At 44.2% G+C, this 21,084-nt stretch overlaps 1 protein-coding gene across 1 annotated transcript; it reads right to left on the bottom strand.

Annotated features, from left to right (window-relative positions):
* Positions 1-17,091: 17,091 nt before the first annotated feature.
* On the bottom strand, positions 17,092-21,064 carry LOC123088366 (disease resistance protein RPM1). The gene is made up of 3 exons (XM_044510558.1): positions 18,195-21,064; positions 17,966-18,085; positions 17,092-17,757 (listed from the first exon to the last, which is right to left on the bottom strand). Exons 1-2 carry the CDS (start codon positions 20,690-20,692, stop codon positions 18,067-18,069), a joined length of 2,517 nt encoding a protein of 838 aa, XP_044366493.1. The 5' UTR covers positions 20,693-21,064; the 3' UTR covers positions 17,092-17,757; positions 17,966-18,066.
* Between the last annotated feature and the right edge of the window lie 20 nt (positions 21,065-21,084).

Below are 21,084 nucleotides of genomic sequence, written 5' to 3'. Positions count from 1 at the left end.
AGTATCGTGCCGTCCCTGTCCACGGTGGTACGCAGCATTATTATTTCTCAGGATCGCAGAAGGAAGGTCCTGGCTGAAAAAAAAATTCTATAAAACCAGGTCTCACGGATTAGCAGGTGAGACCCATCCTGATGGATGACACGTGACATTCACAAATCACAAAGCATTTACCCACCCCCACCTGAAATCAGGGGAGGGGGGGGGGAAGATTAGATGCTTTGTGATTTGTGAATGCAACGTGTCATCCATCAAGACGGGTCTCACCTGCTTTATATGAGACCTGGTCTCATATAATTTTTTTACGTCCTGACGAGAGGAGATGCTATTGTGGGAAGCGAAGGAAAAGGACGGTATAAAGAGACACCATGCTTTGCTAGTTTTATGCTTCCCACAAAACAACTAAAATGTCCCCGGCGGCAATAGCGGATCTGGTCATAGCAAGACGACGCTTAGTTGATGGCCCAAACGCACAAAAATTGGGCAAACCACATAGAGATGGACGAAGTTTGGCTGCATTCGCCTGCCATGGTTGATTAACTAAACCACATACCAATGCTATATGTACCTTTTTTCCCTGGTTAAATTGCAGCTCTGGTGGTTCTCCATAATCTGGTCGCAAAGTACCTCGCAAGTCGTAAAAGCGGTGTGAGAACATTACTTATGAAATGTGGTTCTGACTCCCGACAAAGTCATGTGCAGCCCAGTGGCGTTCAATGTAACGGCAATTTTTAGGCGCTGGACGGTGCTAATTAAAAGTACGTGCTGCCATAATATATGCACGATCCTGGAAGCAAGTGAGCAAAGTGAGATGCATATGCATGCGGGCCCGTCGTCCATCCATTCTGACAAAATCAACATTTTCTATTGACATTGCAATTTCTTTCAGTGAGGTTATTATTGCAGTTTTAGTTTTAATGCTGCCCGCTGATTATTGATGCATTACTGTATAGAGTACGGTAGCACAAATATGACATTTTTCATCCGGTGCTCATATGACACACCAGATCAAACCCGTTTATGCATGCAGCTGAAGTCCAGCGAAGTATTGGATTTCAGATCGTACATCTATCGGCCAGGAAAATGTCGTATGCATACTAGTTCCATACAATATATGCACGCGAGCCTCAAATAGAATCAACCGAGAAATACAAATTTGGATGCAAGTTTCGTTGGAGTTCAAATGTTTCATGCTGGGATTTGTTAATATTTACAACGTTAATATTTATATACAATGAAATACTCCCCCGTCCGAAAATAAGTGTCTCAACTTTGTACTAGCTCTAGTACAAATTTGTACTAAGCTCAAGACATTTATTTTTGGACGGAGGGAGTATATGTTATGTGATGAAACTAATGAAGCTACGGATTTGGTCAAACTTAAACAATTTTGACTTAGGACAAACCTATAACTTCCAAGTTTCTCATAATGGAGAGAGTACCAACCAATCATGACAATTAAACAGCAAAAATGAGCTTGTTATCCTACGTGGAACAAATCAGTACACCGAGCCGATTTGGTCTTATATTATTAGATGAAAAAAAGTGGTTTCTGCTCTTTTTATAATATTCTTTCACCATGCATTTCATTATCTAACATAGCGAGTGATAATCACATGCCAGAATAATCAAAAGCCAAAACAAATGTTTTTACTTGCGAAAATTGTTGGAACGAGCCAGAATGACAGAATCTCTCTAGCAAAAGAAGAAGAAAAAGAACTCTCTTTCAAGCTGGCGGAAAAGATATCTTACATAGTCCACGGTCCATATAGCAAGTTGTCTTTTTTTCCTAGCCCGCTATCGCTGGCTTGCTCGCTGATTAAAAGGTGCTTCAATTTTCTTATATTGATTTAAAATTGACGAATCTAAATTTTCTTTACTGGCTTGAAAATAAAAAATAACAAAATGTTTATGTATTCAAAAGTGTTCATCAATTTTAAAAGATTTTACATGGATATAAAAAGGTTAACAATTTCAAAATGTTCATGAATTCAAAAAAATGTTCACCGAATAGAAAAAGTTTAGGGATATGAAAAGTTCATGATTTAAAAAATATATTCACACATCTTTTTTTGAAAAACTTAGATTTAAATTGTGAAAACAAAAAAGGAAAACAAGTGTAGGAGAAAAATGAAAATGAAAAAAGGAAATAAAAAAACAAACAAAGAAAACCCAATACAAATGCAGAGAAAAATACCAAAAAAGGTTGAAATCCTCTAGAAGCTTCTCAAAATCGGTACAAAGAGCCTCCAGGAGCAAGCCCATCGCACCACTATATTAACGAGGGTCTCGTAGAGTGGCACCACTATTTTGTGAAATCACTAGTTGAGGGGTATCCCTTGCAAAGGTCACTTGTCGTAACCTGATAGTTTTCTCCTTTTTCGTAGATTTATTTATTCAAAACATTTTTATCTCTAAAACCGTGCATCCAAATTCTGAACTGTTTCCACAGTTTGATTTCTCGCATCGAGATCTTTGAAACTAGAACTCCACCTATGTTGTCTCAACATAGCCGGTCCCAAGCCCGGGTAAAGGAGGAGGGTTGTGATAGGCTTGGGAAGCCAACATAAAAACTCATCCACTCTTATGGAGATGAAACCCAAAAGATTATGGTTGGGGCGTAACCCTCTCAGCGACGCGCTACATCGGAACCCAGGTGTGGTGGAAAATGGGCAAGGTCCGGGCCGTCACCCTCAAGGTGGCGCGACGTATCTTGATTCGGATATGGTGGCAAGTAAGCGAGGATCGAGTCGTCTCATCCTTAGTGGTGCGCTACATCGGCGCCCGGATGTAGTGGAAAATGAGCAAGGGTCTTCGCATTTGACTCGACGAGTGCAAAGGGTAAGGAAGCTAGCCGAGCCTTGGAGGATTCGCTTAGGTAGCTGGAACGTAGGGTCTCTGACAGGGAAGCTTCAGGAGCTAGTTGACGTAGCGGTGAGGAGAGGTGTTGATATCCTTTGCGTCCAAGAAACCAAATGGAGAGGACGGAAGGCAAAGAAGGTGGAGGATACCGGCTTCAGGCTATGATACACGGGGACGGCTACAAACAGAAATGGCGTAGGCATCTTGTCAACAAGAGCCCCAAGTATGGAGTGGTAGACGTCAAGAGACATGGGCCCCAGATTATCCTGGTCAAGATGGTAGTTGAGGACTTGGTTTTCAATGTTATCAGCGCGTATGCCCCGCAAGTAAGCCACAATGAGAACACTAAGAGGAAGTTTTGGGAAGGCCTGAAAGACATGGTTAGGAGTGTACCGATTGGTGAGAAGCTCTTTATAGGAGGAGACCTCAATGGCCACGTGGGTACATCTAACACAGGTTTTGAAGGGGCGCTTAGGGGCTTTGGCTATGGCATCAGGAATCAAGAAGGAGAAGATGTCTTAAGCTTTGCTCTAGCCTACAACATGATTGTAGCTAACACCCTATTTAGAAAGAGGGAATCACATCCGGTGACTTTTAGTAGTGGCCAACACTCTAGCCAGATTGATTTCATCCTCTCGAGAAGAGAAGATAGGCGTGCGTACCTAGACTGTAAGGTGATACCTGGAGAGACTGTTGTACCCCAGCATAAGCTGGTGGTTGCTGACTTCCACTTTTGGATTCATGTCCAGCGGGATAAGCGTGCTAAAGTCCCTAGAACGAAGTGGTGGAAGCTCAAGGGAGAGGTAGCTCAGGCGTTCAAGGAGAGGGTCATTAAGGAGGGCTCTTGGGAGGAAGGAGGGGATGCGGACAATGTGTGGATGAAGATGGCGACTTGCATTCATAAGGTGGCCTGGGAGGAGTTTGGAGTGTCCAGGGGAAGGAGAAGCAAAGATAAGGATACTTGGTGGTGGAATGATGATGTCCAGAAGGCGATTAAAGAGAAGAAAGATTGCTTAAGACGCCTATACCTGGATAGGAGTGCATACAACATAGAGAAGTACAAGATGGCGAAGAAGGCCGCAAAGCGAGCTTTTGGTGAAGCAAGGGGTCGGGCATATGAGGACCTCTACCAATGGTTAGGCACGAAGGAAGGCGAAAGGGACATATATAAGATGGCCAAGATCCGAGAGAGAAAGACGAGGGATATTGGCCAGGTCAAATGCATCAAGGACGGAGCATGCCAACTCTTTGTGAAGGATGAGGAGATTAAGCATAGATGGTGGGAGTACTTCGACAAGCTGTTCAATGGGGAGAATGAGAGTTCTACCATTGAACTGGACGACTCCTTTGATGAGACCAACATGCATTTTGTGCGGCGAATCCTAGAGCCTGAAGTCAAGGAGGCTTTAAAAAGGATGAAAGGAGGCAAGGCGATGGGCCCTGATTGTATCCCCATTGAGGTGTGGAAAGGTCTCGAGGACATAGCGATAGTATGGCTAACCAAGCTTTTCAACCTCATTTTTCAGGCAAACAAGATGGCAGAAGAAGGGAGACAGAGTATATTAGTACCAATCTTCAAGAACAAGGGGGATGTTCAGAGTTGTACTAATTATCGTAGAATTAAGCTGACGAGCCATACGATGAAGCTATGGGAAAGGTTAGCCTTGAGAAGAATGACAGCGCGACCAAAAATCGGTTTGGTTTCATGCCTGGGAGGTTGACCATGGAAGCCATTTTCTTGGTACGACAACTTATGGAGAGATATAGGGAGCAAAAGAAGGACTTGCATATGGTGTTCATTGACTTGGAGAAGGCCTATGATAAGATACAGTGGAACGTCATGTGGTGGGCCTTGGAGATACACAAAGTCCCAGCAAAGTACACTACCCTCATCAAGGACATGTATGATAATGTTGTGACAAGTGTTCAAACAAGTGATATCGACACTGATGACTTCCCGATTAAGATATGACTGCATCAGGGGTCAGCTTTGGGCCCTTATCTTTTTGCATTGCTGATGGATGAGGTCACAAGGGATATATAAGGAGATATCCCATGGTGTATGCTCTTTGCGGATGATGTGGTGCTAGTTGACGATAGTCGGACGGGGGTAAATAGGAAGTTAGAGTTACGGAGAAAAACCTTGGAATCAAAAGGGTTTAGCCTTACTAGAACTAAAACCGAGTACATGATGTGCGGTTTCAGTACTACTAGGTTTGAGGAGGAGGAGGAGGTTAGCCTTGATGGCCAGGTGGTACCTCAGAAGGACACCTTTCGGTATTTGGGGTCAATGCTGCAGGAGGATGGGGGTATGATGAAGATGTGAACCATCGAATCAAAGCCGGATGGATGAAGTTGCCAAGCTTCTGGAATTCTCTATGACAAGAGAGTGCCACAAAAGCTAAAAGGCAAGTTCTACAAGACCACGGTTCGACCCGCAATGTTGTATGGCACTGAGTGTTAGCCGACTAAAAGGCGACATGTTTGACAGTTAGGTGTTGCGGAGATCTGTATGTTGAGATGGATGTGTGGCCACACGAGGAAGGATCGAGTCCGGAATGATGATATACGAGATAGAGTTGGGGTAGCACCAACTGAAGAAAAGCTTGTCCAACATCGTCTGAGATGGTTTGGGCATATGCAGCGCAGGCCTCCAGAAGCTCCAGTGCATAGCGGACGGCTAAAGCGTGCGGAGAATGTCAAGAGAGGGCGTGGTAGACCGAATTTGACATCGGAGGAGTCCGTTAAGAGAGACCTAAAGGATTGGAGTATCACCAAAGAGCTACCTATGGACAGGGGTGCGTGGAAGCTTGCTATCCATGTACCAGAGCCATGAGTTGGTTGCGAGATCTTATGGGTTTCACCTCTAGCCTACCCCAACTTGTTTGGGACTAAAGGCTTTGTTGCTGTTCTTCTTGTTGTTGTTGAGATCTCCAAAACTAGGTCCCATTTTGATAGGTTTTGATGAACTTTTTCTCCACAAAAAACCGGATAAAAACCGAGCGGGAACCACATTTTCCCCCACTTTTTTGCTATTTTGAAGAGCCACAGTGCCTCTCACGAAGCAAATTTGTGCCTCCACGACAATCAAATATTTGCCTCTCGTGGAAGATAGAAAAATAAAATGTGTTCTTCCTAATCCAAGAAGTAGTGCCCCTCTCGAAAGCAAAAAGAAAAAAGAGAAAACAAATGCTTTTCCTTTAGAAGCACATTCACATAAGCAAACATGTGCCTCCGTGAAAAGAAAATCAATGCCTCTCGCGAAAGCAAAAAAAATAGTGTTTGTTCCATTTTCCAGAGGCATAGTTCTGCCTATTGTGGAACCCAATTTGCGCCTTCATGAGAAGCAAATTATACCTCTCATGAAAGAAACAAAAACGTTTTGGTGGCAGATAAAATCGATTTTTTTGGTCCAAACCCTAAGGAAAACCGGGCAAAAACCGAAAAGCCAAAAAACCCTAAAAATAACCATATAAAATCCGAAAACATGTATATAAAAAATAAGAAAAATCCCTATGGAGCGCCCGGCACGTAACATGTGACGGTGCCTTTTTTTTACCGGACAACACATGACGTGACGTGACGGTTCCTTACAGCGTGCCAAGTGGTGTACTCTCAGCCCATCAAAAACTACCTTTAAAGAGCTCCTGCAAAGGATACACTTAATTTACTTGCATTCACTATTTGGAGTCTTCCTGTATGACGCTCGTTAGTGGGAGCAACCTGCTCGCTATGGTTGCTCGATTTGACCTCTGTTTTGTAACCTGCTATGGCTGGCTTGCTAGCTGGTTAAAAAAGTGCCACAATTTTCTTATATTGATTTAAAATGAAAACACTAAATGAAAACCGTTTATGAGTCTTAAAAAACTCACGAATCTTAAAATTGTTTACTAGTTTAAAAATAAATCAAAAAACAATTATAAATAATCATGAATTCAAAAAGTTTCACAAATTATAAAGATGTTTACAAATGCAAAAGGTTCAAGAATTTCAAAAAAAATTCAGCAAATATAAAAGTTCATGGATATGAAAATTTCACGAATTTGAAAATATATTCATGAATCTTTTTGATAAAACATAGACTTAAATAGAGGAAATAAAAAAGGGAAAACAAAGTTTAAATAAAGAAATCCTTAAAACAAATAGAACCAGATAAAAATGCTTTGAAAAATACGAAAAAAGTGGTGAAAGCTTCTAGAAGACACTTAAAATCGGTAGAATGAGCCTCCATGAGCAAGCCTATCACACTAGGTTTCTCGGGGTGAGACCATTATTTGGACTCCTCCCGTATGACACTCGTCAGTGGGCACTTGTATATCTCGCCTTTAGCGAGACCGATTACAGCTCATCAGGAGCACCCATTAAATGGGCCAGAACCAACACGAGACGGGATTCTTGTTTGCGAACCTAACACACATACTATAAAACTTTTTAAGTTTTTTCCTCACTTTTTATTCTATTTTTGTTGTTCTGATTTTATTTACAATTCTGTAACGGAAAGTATATTATAATTGCTCCTTATTACGTGGAACAATAATTATTCCTTCACCTGACAGCGGGGACCCATCGGACGGGCCACCAGTATTTTGGAAAAAAAATCGTTTCCCCCTGATTGCTGAGACTCATCGGACGGGCCACCATATTTCGCGAAAAAAACGTTCCCCACGCTGTCAGCTCGGACCCACCGGAAGTGCTTCCTTATTACGCACAAAAAAAATGAATACTCCCCAGGCTAGCTGGGACCCAGCTTGGTGGGAGGCCGACTTGTGGGCCTACTATGTTGACGGGGACGAAGGGCTTTGTCAACTTAGTCAATATGAACAATTCTAGCTCCAGTGACCGTACGACGTCCTTCCAACGGCCGTAGTGCTTCTTTAACCTCTGGTCTTCTTGCTCCAGCCGCCCAAAGCAGCGCCGGTCGTGCCGTATGCTCCTGCCTCCCGTGGTCGGCTGTGCTGCCGCAGAGGCCTCACCGCCCCCTACTATTCCCACCGCTAGCCAGGCCCTGCGGCGATGGCAGCCTCACATCGCAGCTGAACTAGTGAACCCTCGTACTCCTCTCCGCGCGGGCTTTCACTGTCGCGTCTTTCCCGGCTCCGCGTCGTCGCCTTCCTAGGCCTCGCCGTCGTCCACCGCCGTGGTGCTCTCTGCGCGGCGTGGTCAACGTGGCCAAGGAACGACTTCCATCGAAAAAATACTGTACGTGAAGAGGCTGACAGCTGGGTCCACGGCCACAGCCCAGTTTTTTGGGGATTTGCCAAGTAAGTCACTTTGTCAGGCCTGTTGGGCTGCAAATCTTTTAAGACGAGGAGAGCTTTCATTTGGCTGGCCAAGAAAATGGCCCATCAGTAATGAGAAATGGGCTGTACATTTTTAAAACACATCAACCCGGCAATTAGTTTCAAATATCTTTTTTTCATTTCAAGATTTTAAATTACATTAATTTTATGCGTGGAGAATTTGTTGGATTTTATATTGATATACATTTATTTTTTAAATCAGTTTGAATGTGAGTCGAAATTCAGGATTAAAAACTGTTCGGACCGCACCGAAATATGCAAAATTTCGTATAATTTTTTAACCGTGGCCACAATATGGGCTGTAATGCTAACAAAAAGAATATGTGCTCCAAAAAAAACCATAAGAGTTAGCAAATGAGCTGTAAATTATTAGAAATAATGGCAGATGTGTTGTATGTTGTTTTCTACAGATTTGAGGCTTTTCTAAAAAAAAAGTTGACGCACAAGCAGTGACTGTTGGATGTTCATCCAACGGCCGTCGTGCTTCTTCAATCTATGCTCTTGCTGCTCCAGCCGCTCAAACAAGCGCCGGCGGGACTGTCTGCTCCCTCCTCCCCGCGGCCGGATATGCTGCCGCGCAGGCCTCACCGCCCCACCGTACTCTCATCGCTGGCCTAGCCATCCCTCTACTCACCCAAACCTGCTGTTATTCTCCGGCGACGGCAGACGAACCATTAAACCCTCGTACAGTCGTACTCCCCTCCGCGTGGGAAACAACTGCCGAGTCTTCCCTGCCTCCGTGTCGTCCCCTTCCTAGGCCTTGCCCTCGTCCACCGGAAGAGTAGTGTGCGTGGAGACGCTGACAGCTGGGTCCACGGCCGCAGCAAGGAAGTGCCTCCTTATCACGCGCACAATAATTATTCCTCCACCTGACAGCGGGGACCCACCGGAAGGGCCACCGTATTTCGCGAAAAAAACGTTTCCCCACTGACAGCTGGGACCCTCCAGCTACACCTTCGCACGCAAAGAAGTGCGTCCGGGCAAAAAAAAACAAAACGATTCGCCCCCCTGACTGCTGGGACCCACCAGCTACATCTTCGCACGCAAGGAAGTGCGTCCGGGCAAAGAAAAAACGATTCGTCCCCCTGACTGCTGGGACCCAACAGCTACATCTTCGCATGCAAGGAAGTTCCTGACAGTCGGGACCCACCTGGTCGAAACTTACTTAGTGTTGTCATTCTGGTCGCGAACATGTACGTACATATATACTGGTCGATGTAGAGGCGCGCACGTGTCGTAGTAGAGGCGCGTAGGTGTTGTAGTAGAGGCGCGCACGTAACATGTACACGTACGTACATCGGCCAGGGTGCAAGAAAGAAAATACGGCCACGTATGTGTACATATGGGCGGGGTCTCGAACGCCTACTCGCGTATACGTACGGCGAGGCTCGTGTACATGGCTGGGTCGGAATGGAGAAATAGCGTCGTCGTCGTGGGGAGGCAACAGAATGCGTCGTGTTCATGGGGAGGCAACGGAATGCGTCGTGTTCATGGAGAGGCAACGGAATGCTTCGTGTTCATCGGGAGGAAACGGAACGCGTGGGAGCTAACCGGCTGGGTCGGAACGGAATGCGTCGTCATGTTCATCGGGAGGGCTTGGACGGAACAGGCGATGAAAACGAGGTCTGGCGTACCGCAGAACGGAGGAAACGGCCTTGTGTTCGACCGGCCACGTTTGAAGCGGGATCCTGTTCATCGGGAGGGGTCTGGCGTACCGCAAAACGGAGGAAACGGACCTCCTAAGGTCGAAACGGGGGTCCTGTTGATCGGGAGGGGTGTGGCGTACCGCAAAACGGACGAAACGGACCTCTTACGGTCGAAACGGGGGTCATGTTCATCGGGAGGGGTGTGGCGTACCGCAAAACGGACGAAACGGACCTCCTACGGTCGAAACGGGGGTCATGTTCATCGGGAGGGGTGTGGCGTACCGCAAAACGGGACTCCATGGGCTACCGTCGACCTCCTTCAGCCTCCACGGGCTCCTGTTCATCCAGCCTCCACCGCGTGCTACTCCACCGGCTACTGTTCAACCACCCGTCCATCGTCTACTGTTCATCCAGCCCTCCACACCACGGGGTCCTGTTCAACCACCCCTCCACGGGCACTCCTCCACCGTCTACTGTTCATCCAGCCCTCCACCACACCACGGGGGCATGTTCATCCAGAGGCAACGCCACCGCTCACTGTTCATCCAAAACCTCCCGCAACGCTCACTGTTCATCCAATCGATCGGCTTCAGTTAGCAGCAGTAGCGAAGGAGTCACTCGATCGGGTTCAGTTAACAGCCATCGATCGATCGCTCAGGTTCAGTAACGCGTAGCCTGCAGTGCAATCACTCGGGTTCAGTTAGAGCCCAATGGCTCGCTCAGGTTCAGTTAGAGCCAACACCCCGCACACACGCGCGTACGTGTACGAGAGAAACACGCATCGCTCGGCCCCCGACCTCCCACCGTAACCGGGAACTCCCCGAAATTTTCCTCCCCTCGCTTCTACTATGGTTTTTTCCGTCATGGACGGTCCCAAGAATGTCATGCAGTTGCGTCTCCGGCCCACCCAGGATGAAAAGCCCATTTTATGTCATAATATTTTGTAATAGAAGTAGGAGCCTACCACATCTATGATGATACCAGGTTTTGTCACAATTATCATCATAGAAGTGTCATATGTATGACAGAAAAAAAATTCGTTCCGCCCAAAATGTCACGGATGTGTCTTTTTTTGTAGTGTAGATAAACGGTATAGTAAATATTTTTTGTTTATAGATTGGAAAGTAAATATTGCAAAATAGTAGATCGGAAACTAGCAAGATGTACACGAGATTTAATATAATGGAAAAGAGACCCGGGGGCCATAGGTTTCACTACTGGCTTCTCTCAAGATAGCAGGTATTACGGTGGGTGAACGAATTACTGCCGAGCAATTGATAGAAAGGCGCATAGTTACAACGATATCTAAGGCAATGATCATGAACATAGGCATCACGTCCGTGTCAAGTACACCGACTCCTGCCTGCACCTACTACTATTACTCCACACATCGATCGCTATCCAGCATGCATCTAGAGTATTATGTTCATAAAGAATGGAGTAACGCATTAAGAAAGATGAAATGATGTAGAGGAATTAACTCAAGCAATACGATGAAAACCCCGTCTTTTTATCCTCGATGGCAACAATACAATACGTGCCTTGTTGCCCCTACTATCACTGGGAAATGACACCGCAAGATTGAACCCAAAGCTAAGCACTTCTTCCATTGCAAGAAAGATCAATCTAGTAGGCCAAACTAAACCGATAATTCGAAGAGACTTGCAAAGATATCAAGTCATGCATATAAGAATTCAGAGAAGAACCAAATAATATTCATAGATAATCTTGATCATAAAACCACAATTCATCGGATTTCGGTAAACAAACCGCAAAAGAATATTACATCGAATAGATCTCCAAGAACATCGAGGAGAACATGGTATTGAGAATCGAAGAGAGATTATGTTGGCATGCCAAATATTGGCATGCCAACTTTTTTCATCGAACCAATTATGTTGTTACTCCACTAACTTTACTCCGCCGGATACTCCACTAACTTTTAGGGGATCCGTTAGAAATGCCCTAAACAAAGTAAGCATGTATTCATTGACGGGCAACAATAGGTGCTCTACTTTTTCATTTAATTATAGGTAGGGGGAGAGAACAGAGACTGTTGTGTCATTTACCTTATAAAGCCTGAAGAAGAGCTAGGCAGGACCAAGGCCTCCACGTCGCCCCAATTCGCCATGAACAGTACTGCTGCCACCGCCTGTAAATTCTGTGCCGCGCCAGGGGCATTTTAGTCTTTTCACATACATGCAAGTATAGGTGTATAAAACACACCCGCTGCAATGGAGAAACCCCATCCGTCGCCCGCCCCCGAGCGAGAGCGACCTAACCCCCACCCCTCCCCTCTGCCCCGTGCCAGATCCGCCTGCCGTCGCCGCCACCGCCCTCCTCTGCCCCGTGCCGGATCCTACCTCCTGGCCTTGTCCTCCTCCCGCTACCCTCATCCCGTCTTGCCGCCGCCGGGTCCTCTCATCTCCCCGTCGGTGAGAGTGCGTGGGTCCTGGCGTGCGGAGAGCGAGGAGAGGGAGAGGATAGACGCGTGAGAAGGAGGATGCCACGGCCGTCGGCTCCTCTCCTCTCCCCGTCGGCGCCTGCGCGCTGGCCATGAGGCGTGAGGTGAGCGAGGAGAGGGAGGGGCTTCCTCCTCCTCGCCAGCTCCGGGTTCACGCGGGACGGGCTCCCCCGCCTCCTCCTCCCCTCCCCATCTTCCCTTCCATGGAGGCACCCTGACCCGCATCTTCCTCCTCGTTCAGTCCGGGGGAGAGAAGTGGCACATACGCCTCCTCTTGGGCGTCATCGGCTAGATACGTTTTTTTTCAGCTGGGCGGACGGATGGGATAGGCGAAGAAGAGTGGTGGATCTGCGTCCTTGCTGCGGGAGGCTGCAGCCTTGCCGACTCCAACCTGCAGCCTGTTCCGACTCAGGTTCGTCTTCTGGAAGCTCATGAGAGATATGTAGATTGAGAAAATCTGATGCTCTAGATAAATGACATGCATAATTTGGACCAACAACATGGCACCTTTTAGTCCTTTTGATTCCCCCCTCACGCACCTTGATGCACTGCTACTTTGTGCAATATGTATCTCACCTTTTGTTGGTACTTCCTGTGGATGCAGAAAAAGGAAGATCTGCCTCCCTTTTTCGTGTGGAGATTGGCACCTGCGGTAAATGAAGCTATGCTAAATCCACTTTACTTCAATATTTTTGGCTAATTCTTGAGACTTGTTTATATAATTTATGCATTCTTTCTTCACTTTTTTTGGTATTTGTATTTATAAGCTTTTTACTGTTGAGTTAACTCAGTTGCAACTATAACAAGTGTGCTCTACATTCAGTTCAGCTAACATTTTTTGATCCTATTGTTAAAACATATACTACTTTTTAAGGGAAATACACCTATTGTTTATTTGATTAACCTGTATATATAGCAAATTTCTTCTAATTTGTTGCTATTAACAGCTGAAGGAGCCTTTTAGTGGTACGTGCTGCACAATTTTCATATGTATAACTGTAATGAACATATATTACTGAGAAAATATTATTTGTGAGTTGCATGGCAACAATGTTAGAATCCTTACCATTTATAACTTCTGTATGCATGAACAGATGAACACTCAATACAATAATTTTTATGTTTGTGAGGTGTAATTTTTATGACTAGCGGCAGTGAGGAAATCCACTGAGGCTAAATATGCTCCTTTTTTTGCAATTACGAGCTTGAAAAGTTCCATCAATGCTAATTCCACTGAGGTTTATTGGGAACGTTCCTTCTATTTGAATTTAGTCGCTCACACGTCATATATTATCAGTGGCAATGTGCAGGTAGCCAGGTATGTTCTGTGGCACTTTTGCTAAGATCTCACAAGCTTCATATGCTCTGAAAATTTAGCTATAATTGTATTAGAACAACCGGAAAACTTTTTTGGTGATCTATTCAGGTGTCATGAAGGCGTTGCTGTTGAAGAAACTTTCTCGTTGCGCTTGTTCTGTCAAGAGATGGTTGGTGCGGATATGGTCGTTGATGTAGTTTATCAACCGTTGTTTTGATCGTTTCAGAGTGTTTTTTCTTTTTCTTTTCCCTCGCTTAGGCATAGCTTGAGTCTTGTATGACTTTGCTCTTTGCTGGCGTTTTTTTTCCTCTTTTGTGTGTGTTGGTGTTGGCTGTGTGCATCCTGGTTATGCAGAGGCCGGGTGTGTGCTCAATGTGTTTGTATCCCCTTGATGCTTCATTTTGAGTTAATAAAATCCACCCTTTGTCGAAAAAAAATTCAGGTGTCATGGCTGGTGTGTGAGACACTGGAGTAGAGGCGTGTATTCAGGAGTCGCCACCGTATAGAAGAGGCATAATAACAGTGGCCCAGAGTCCGTGTTTGATCAGCGTCGATGTGGCCATGTGTGGAGTTGTAGGCTGTATAAGCCAGTATGTATCAAGAGAATGGTTAAGCTGAACAAATATAGAGAAATCTACCAATTATTCTTCATCACGTCTTGGCGGATCGCCAATGGCAATGGGGTGCTACATGAAGTAAATCGTTACAATAATACTGCACTTTTGGTCTGTTAGCTATAGTCAGTTAAAGAACTCCCCATTTTTGGTTCATAGTTTCTCACCCTTTATCAAAATTCGAAATGCTTGGCAAATAATGATTATCATGCCACTAATTCTGTACAAATACAGTGTGTAACATTCTGATGAATGAACCTGCTGCAAGAGGCACTAAAAGTGACGATGCTTGATTTTATTAATTGTCAGGATGAAATATAAAGTAGTAAGATAAGTGTGATTGTTCACCTAATTTATGTTTTACCGATTAAATGGGCAGTTGGCGACGTACTGTCAACTTGGTACATTCAACGTGAGTTAAAGAACTCGCCATATTTTTGTTTCATAGTTTCTCACCCTTTATCAAAATTCGAAATGGTTGGCAAATAATGATTATCATGCCACTAATTCTGTACTCCCTCCGTTTTTATTTAGTCCGCATATTAGCTTTGGTCAAAGTCAAGCTTTATAAACTTTGACTAAGTTTATAAACAAAAGTATTAATATGTACATTAACAAATCAATACTATTAGATTCAATATTGAATGTACTAACACATCATATAGATTTGTTATGGTAAATGCTTATAATTTTTTCTATAAAGTTGGTCAAACTTTATGAAGTTTGACTTCAGTCAAACCTAATATGTAGACTAAATAAAAACGGAGGGAGTACAAATACTGTGTGCAACATTCTGATGAATGGACCTGGTGCAAGAGGCACTAAAAGTGCGATGCTTGATCAGGATGAAATATAAAGTAGTAAGATAAGTGTGAGCGTTCACCTAATTTGTTTTTTACCAATTAAATGGGCAGTTGGTGACAGTATTGTCAACTTGGTACATTCAACGTGCGTTTTCAGGTTTTAGGATGAAATTTAATCCAAGATCATTACTTCATGTTTTCCTACGTATATGTTGGCATCTTTGACTTTGATATGTTCATTGCACTATATTGGGCCTGCTTTTGACCCAAGTACATTGCCGTGCAGTCGTGTGAAAAAGCATTGGGCTTGCGGTGAAAGAAGTACAGAGAAATACTGGCCTTTTGAAGCAACAATTGACATGGACGGCGTGGCGTAGTCGAAGACACATGCATGCAGATCACTCTTATTATCTCACACGAAGCATTTCAAGCCCATGAGCTGTAGTTGTAGTTCTTTTCAAACTGCCATGATTTTAACCAAAAGTTTAGTACAGGTGCAGATTCTAATTTGTGTGATAAGTTTATGACATTTTTGTCTTGCATATTTATTTATAGCTAATATCTCTTATTGCAATTTGTAGGATCAGAATCGGGGCATGAATCTGAACTATGATATTTGGATTTACGATCTTATTCATGGAAATTGTGCAAGATAATGAGCAATGGTCATTATTTTGTCCCAGTGAAGCTCCAGGTTTGGCTATTTGCTGGGGATATGAGTTCTAGACTGTGTACAAGAAATATAATATAGAATTAAGCTGGAAAAGATATACATATAATAATCTCTGCATTGCCTTTTATTAAATAAAATATATAACATTGTGATGGGATGATGACAATATTGAAACATTGTCAGCTACCACTATCTATTTTGTGGGATCATTAGAAGGTGAAACTTATGTACGGTTCTATCATCCTGGTCATTAATTTGTTGGCGTGTAGCTGATGCAATATTAGTGTGTGTGCTTGTGTGTCGCTATTTTGCTGAAACAAGTACTATTATCGCATAGGTTATCATTTATCACTATTAGAGTTGCAGTTTACCTTTTCCATGTAGATACTGTTCTTACCTAAAGTTGGTAAACAATGTGTGTTCTTACCTCAAATTGACATATAGTGCATTCCAGGCATCAAATTTTATCACTATTAAATTAGATATATCAAATTGTGGTCAGTAGTCTATCATTGGAACCTTGATGATTTATCTCATTTGAACATAATCTAACCCCTCTGATTTTTGTCAGTACATGATTGTACACCTCCTATGCCCGCTTAATTGTGTGTTCATTTTGTTAATCAAGAAGCATATGATTTTATGGCTGGGTACGTTGAAAATATATAAAACCTTTCTTATTTTGGATAATTTGTTTCCCTTTGACCAATCTTTGTTACTTGCCTACACATATGTGCATAGCGTGCTGCTCCAGCGCGACTGCATCGTGTGCTGCCTCGAGTCGCGCGGCCACTACGTCCGCGCCGAGGCGGAGGCCGCTGCCACTCTCGACGCCCTCCGTTGCACGCTCTCGCTGGCGGTGTTTGCAAAGCCTTGTCGTGGCGCTGCAAGTGTTGCCCCCCTCCTCCCCAAGGGCAAGGTGAAGGAAGGTGCCTGTGTGGTTTTTCTGCAGCTCGCAGCGAGTATTGTTGTGTCCAACCTGCATAGGAATGCCAAGAAGTCCTTCTTGGAGACGTAAGCCACGACGCATGTTTCTACCATGATTTCCTTCGGTTGGATTTCGTGGACGAGAGATCTGATCTGCTTCTTTGTGGCTTCCAAACTTGAAATGTTTGTTTGGAAGTTAGTTTAGTTTTTTGTTGTGGATTCACATCTCCTCACATGTACCATCCTCTTAGACCTTTAGATATCCAAAGAAACTAAATGAAGATATGGTGGTATGGTCTCAATAGTACAACTTAAAGCCTTCCATGCTTTATATTTTCTCTGAAATTTGCTCTTGAAGAATCATATATCTATTTTAGATCTGGTGAAAAAAGACGGCTTTCAAGCAGATGATGCGGGAGTGTTGGAAACATTGGAACCACAACAAAGGTAGATGGTCACACAAACACTTCGAACTAGGAAAGCTTGCGCTGTCGGCGGTGTTCTTACAGCACCGTCGATACAGTACACAAAATATTCTGCACCCAAATTAGTAGTACACTAGCTTTATGTTTGCGCGATGGTGTACAACAGTACGACTTGCAGGTACTCAAAGTACTCTCACTGGAACTTGAAACAGAAAAACGAAACATGAGGGTACTAGTAAAAGGCAAGTACTCTATATTCACAATTGCAGGTCTTCTCATCAGATTGATCATCCATTCCATGATCTTCTCCATGCAATTGACTATCATCTGGGCTAACAGCTGTCACTTGTAATTTCAATCTGAGATCTTGCTTTGTCTCCTTCGTTCCACCAATACCCAGAAGATACGTGGCACCCCTCTGCCCTTCGCGACATAAAAAACACTTGGGGCCTGTTTGGGTTCGCATTTCAGCTCCGTTTCTCACCGGTTTAGAATACACACCTCCTCCCGTCGTTTTCGTTCCAGGTAGAAAACAAGTACTGACCAGTAATTTACACCTGTAAAATAAATACAGGTGTATATATTTACACCCATTCCAAGCAGGGCCTTGGAGGTAACTAGCAGCAAACTTGGAAGATTCAACCTGATGACCAATTGCAGCATAACAATATATGCAGCTTAGCAATAGCTTCTTTTGTAGGGTAGTGCAATGGATCTTGTCTTCTGCCCTGCGGAATGAATATGTACATAGCATTAAGATTATGACGAAAACTAATTTCTTTCTTCTGCGTATGACTACTGCAAATTACAAAAAGAATATAATTTTTATATATACATCATAAACTGCAATGCACCTAATAACACAACACTGAACTAGAATCTGAGATTTGTTTCATCTCTCGTCAGTACCAAAGTAAAACAAGATTTGAGCGATACCTGTATAGCGTTGGAAGGTAACAACCTAAGCGAGGCCAGCATGTCAACCGAGGCGCGGAATGTTCAGGACGGAGAAGCGATCATCAACCAGAAACTCGTCATCAGCGCAGATCGTCTTCGCTGTTACAGGCAGTAAAATAGAAGAGAAGAGAGATGGATTGTAAGTGTACAATTAGAATTAGAGACCTAAGCTAATGTCACTGAACGAAACCGAAATTAGCTGTCTGACCTATCGCTCCCTGTCAGCACCTGTGAGGAGCGCTCTCCTACTGCCTGCTCGGAAAGAACAACTGATGGTTCCGTCGCTACTTCTATCACTTGTGCAGCAGCACTGGAGACATCGGTGACTCCCCTAAGGTCATGGTAACCCCTTCCCCAGAGCAGTCGCAACACAGGATGGTTGGGGTGTGCCTCCACTTCGCCTTGCAGTAAACAAAGTCTGGCCACTTTACAACCTTCTCCAAGTGAAATCTCTTTGAGCCTTGGAAGGTGTTGGATACCAATAATCCCTGATCTTAACATGCAGTCACCAATTTCTATCTTTTCAAGGTAGGGCGAGGTGCCCACCTCGAATCTCAGCTCCGTCAATTTACAATGAAGAAAGACGTCAAGCTTCCGTAGCTTTGGAAATGATCCCACTTTAAACACGAGCTTCTCCCCATCATAAGAATTTGAATATTGATGAAGGAGCATGAGGTTGGGCAGTGCTCCCAATATCTCCATGCTTTTACCTCCTTCCTTCATATGGCTCCCTTTAAGGTAAAGCTTCACCAAATTCATAAGATGCTTAAACCAGCCCGGCACCTCTCCAAGAAGTCCATCCAACTTCAGGGTCCTCAAGAAGGGGGGAGGGCAGGATATAGAATGGATCCACTTGAGTGATCCAGCATCCACACCAAGAGATGATAGGGAAGATAGCTCCTCGATGGTTGCACAAAGTATCTTACATTTTTCCGTGGAGGCTCCTTCTGCTACAACTCTCAGTTTTTGTAGTTGTGTAAGCTTCCCTAGTTCTTTAGTTGCTGTCCTACAAGTTTTCTTGATGTCCACGACCTCCAATATGTGTAACTCTTTTAAGTTACCAATTCCTTTGGGCACCCTCAAACCCTCGGACTTGAACCAGCGACCAGAGTATACCATGCGTAGCTCAGCAATCAAATAATCATGAAGATCAGGATTACCCAAAGGTGTGAACATCATGGGTAGACACAATGTGTCCACCAAACATCCAATTGGCACATATGAATCTGAATCATTGTGCCAGTATTTTCTTCCACAACGGAGGCTATGCAGACTTTGGAGTTTACAAATTTCAGCTGGCAATGATGTGATATATGTGTTACGTATGTCCAAAGTTTGCAAGTATTGTAGCTTACCAATAGATCTTGGAAGTTTGCAAACTTGTGAATTGCTACCACACTGAATATTCACATACTTCAAGTGCCGCAACAGTCCTATAATTTCTATATCTTTCTGGGTGATTTTAAATTGTGCATCCTCTAGATCCATGGCTCTAAGCATTCTTAAGTCATGTGAAAAGACTGGAGGTGATTTCTCGATGGATCTCTCACCAAATACAGTCACCGAGCGAACATTATTGCACCAATATGTGTCTATGTTTTGGCACTTGCTACCATGGTATGATACATGACGGAAGTTCTGCTCTACAGGACTAGCTGCATTACCACTTGCAATGTTCACAAAATTTTCATCTCTAGAAATTGAGACCATGACATCACGCATGATATCATGTACTCGACAACTCTTACTGATTCCTTCGATGTTCACTCTTGAGGGCTGAATCATGCTTCGGTTGATTAGCTCATTAAAGTAACTTATTCCAACATCTTCAATGTTTACTCCACCATTGGTTTTAACAAACCCCTCGACTATCCATCTCTCTACCACGCGTCTCCTTTTGATTTCAAAATCTTCAGGAAATAAGCTTAAATACAGAAAGCATGACTTGAGATGAGATGGCAAATAGTTGTAACTCAGAGTGACTATCCTCCTCAATGCTTCAAGGCTAGGGTTGCTCTCAAGTTCCGAGGGGATCTGCTTGTAAATACTTTCCCAATCTGTTAGCTTTCTGGTGGCAAGAATGCCTCCTATAGTGAGTATAGCCAGTGGTAGACCGCCACACTTCTTCATAATTTTAGTAACCACGATCTTCATTTTCTTATCATTTTTCATGTCTTCCCGTGTTTTCCTACTCTTTCTAAGTAGCAAATTTGTGGCATCACTAATTTGGAGGTGTTTAAGGTGGTAGATAAGTGATTCAGAAGTGCACTGCTCAGCCAAACCAACATCTCTGGTTGTTACTATTACCCGGCTACCTTTATTGTTACTAACAGGAAAAGCAATATTCGTTATCCCCTTCCATGCATCTATGGTCCAGAAGTCATCAAGAACAATAAAATACCTCTTCTCCGCTAGCTCTTCTCTATGGTAGTTGCCGAGATCATCTACTTGCACTTCCTTGCCTTCAAGTTCATTCAAGCATTTCTTCAGTGAACCAGAACCCAAAAGCTGCCTAATCATGTCCTTGAGCATCTCTATCCTAGAAAACGATTTTGAGACAGTGACCCAAGCACAACAAGAAAATTTGCTCACAATGTCTACCTTACTTTCATATAACTTCCTTGCTAGAGTAGTCTTTCCTAAACCGCCCATGCCAACAACACAAACCACCTTGGAAAGACCATCTCCAGCGTTGACATCCATCATCTTAATCAACTCTTCTTTAGGCTTAACAAAGCCCACAAGCTCTGCCTCGTTAATGTGAGTCGAAACACATGACCGTTAGGCGACAGGGAGGCGATCCGGGGCGATCTCCGCGCCCGACGGCGGAGCCACCGCCCGATGCCGGCGATCGCCGCCGGGTGGGCGGTCGCTTCTGGGCCCTCGCCGGATCTGACGATGATGATGCGGACGAGGATGGAGCGGAGCCGCCGGGGGAGTCACCGCCGTCTCCTACGCCGTCGGACCTAATCTGTGAATTCTTTCATTCAGGTTACTCGGAAGAGGAAGTAGCGACCACGGTGGACAAGGTGGTTCCCAGAGACGATCTGGCTCGTGAGGGGCTGCACGATGGAGAGAAGATCGAGATTGTTCGCCGG

This window comes from Triticum aestivum, chromosome 4A, assembly GCF_018294505.1.
Source record: "Triticum aestivum cultivar Chinese Spring chromosome 4A, IWGSC CS RefSeq v2.1, whole genome shotgun sequence".
NCBI classification, from domain to species: Eukaryota; Viridiplantae; Streptophyta; class Magnoliopsida; order Poales; family Poaceae; genus Triticum; species Triticum aestivum.
Note: the sequence above shows the minus strand (reverse complement) of the source record. Positions and strands in the feature narration are given on the sequence as shown.